General features: G+C 44.7%; 1 protein-coding gene across 1 annotated transcript; it reads left to right on the forward strand.

The window, feature by feature from the left end:
* Positions 1–218: 218 nt before the first annotated feature.
* BDV38DRAFT_285313 (FAD-dependent oxidoreductase) lies at positions 219–722 on the forward strand (the record flags this gene model as incomplete). The annotated part of the gene is made up of 1 exon (XM_032060465.1): positions 219–722. The coding sequence occupies one exon, from the start codon at positions 219–221 to the stop codon at positions 720–722; it is 504 nt and encodes a 167-aa protein (XP_031910988.1).
* Between the last annotated feature and the right edge of the window lie 443 nt (positions 723–1,165).

Genomic DNA, 1,165 nt, shown 5'->3' on the forward strand with positions numbered 1-1,165 from the left:
TCCATTTACTATTGATAATGCGAAAGGGGGCTATCATGGCAATGTATGTACATAACTTTTATCCTAATATCTCACGACATTGTCTGGTCTATGCTCAGAAGTCGGTGTGGCGACTGTCTCAAGTTTCTTAGTATTTAAATGGCAAAGGTCTCCCCCTAAGAGCGCAATACGCAACGCATCCGCCTTCTATTCTATAAACAATCATACCAATTCTACCCATGGCGAGCCCTAAGCCAAAGTTCCGAGTACTGATTGTAGGCGGGTCTATTGCAGGCTTGACCTTAGCTCACTGCCTGCTGAGAAACAACATTGACTTCGTGGTACTCGAGGCTCATAGTGAGATCGCACCTCAGGTCGGCGCCTCAATCGGCATTGTACCCAACGGTGCTCGCATCCTGGATCAACTGGGCTTGTTCGATGATACCTTGGCCACCACAGAGCCTCTGCGGGAGTCGTTCTTCTGGACTGAGGAGGGAAACCTCATTGTCCACAATGAAACTCCGCAGCTACTGCAGATGAGGCATGGTTATCCTATTGCTTTTATTGATCGTCAGGTCGTACTAAAGGTCCTCTACGATCATCTTGCACAAGAGCAAGATCGTATTCTTACAGGCAAGAAAGTCATCAAAATCGAGCATTCTCATGGCAAGGTCGAGGTTCACTGTGAAGATCATTCGGTCTTCGATAGTGATTTGGTGGTTGGAGTTTCCTATGGATCTTGAAGATCAACGCTGCGTGCAGATTTGCTTTGTGGGATGATGAAAGTTCTTGATTCGTTTACAGAGGGGGAAAAAAAGGAAAAGAAAATGAAAAATATCCCTTGCTAGTTCCAATGAATCATAAAACATAAGTATTGACCTACATTAACCGTATGTAGACAGGAACATATCTTCCTAGGCTCCCTCTAACCCACCCACAATCCCCCCACCCTCATGATCCAGCACAAAGTCTACATATGCCAGAGTTATTAAATGAATAAAGCGGACGTAGAGATAAAAGATTGAAGGATTAGGCCTATTATCACCATTTCTCTTCCGTCCGGTTAAGGAGGGTACTGGTGCTTTTTCTACAATCCTGACTCCTCCTTGGTGTAATCCGTCTTATCAAAGTTCGTAAGTTGTTGGATATACTATTCTCGTGGTGCTTGTGCTCTACAAAGAGGTAC

The sequence above is a fragment of the Aspergillus pseudotamarii genome, assembly GCF_009193445.1.
Source record: "Aspergillus pseudotamarii strain CBS 117625 unplaced genomic scaffold BDV38scaffold_48, whole genome shotgun sequence".
In the NCBI taxonomy this organism is placed as follows: domain Eukaryota; kingdom Fungi; phylum Ascomycota; class Eurotiomycetes; order Eurotiales; family Aspergillaceae; genus Aspergillus; species Aspergillus pseudotamarii.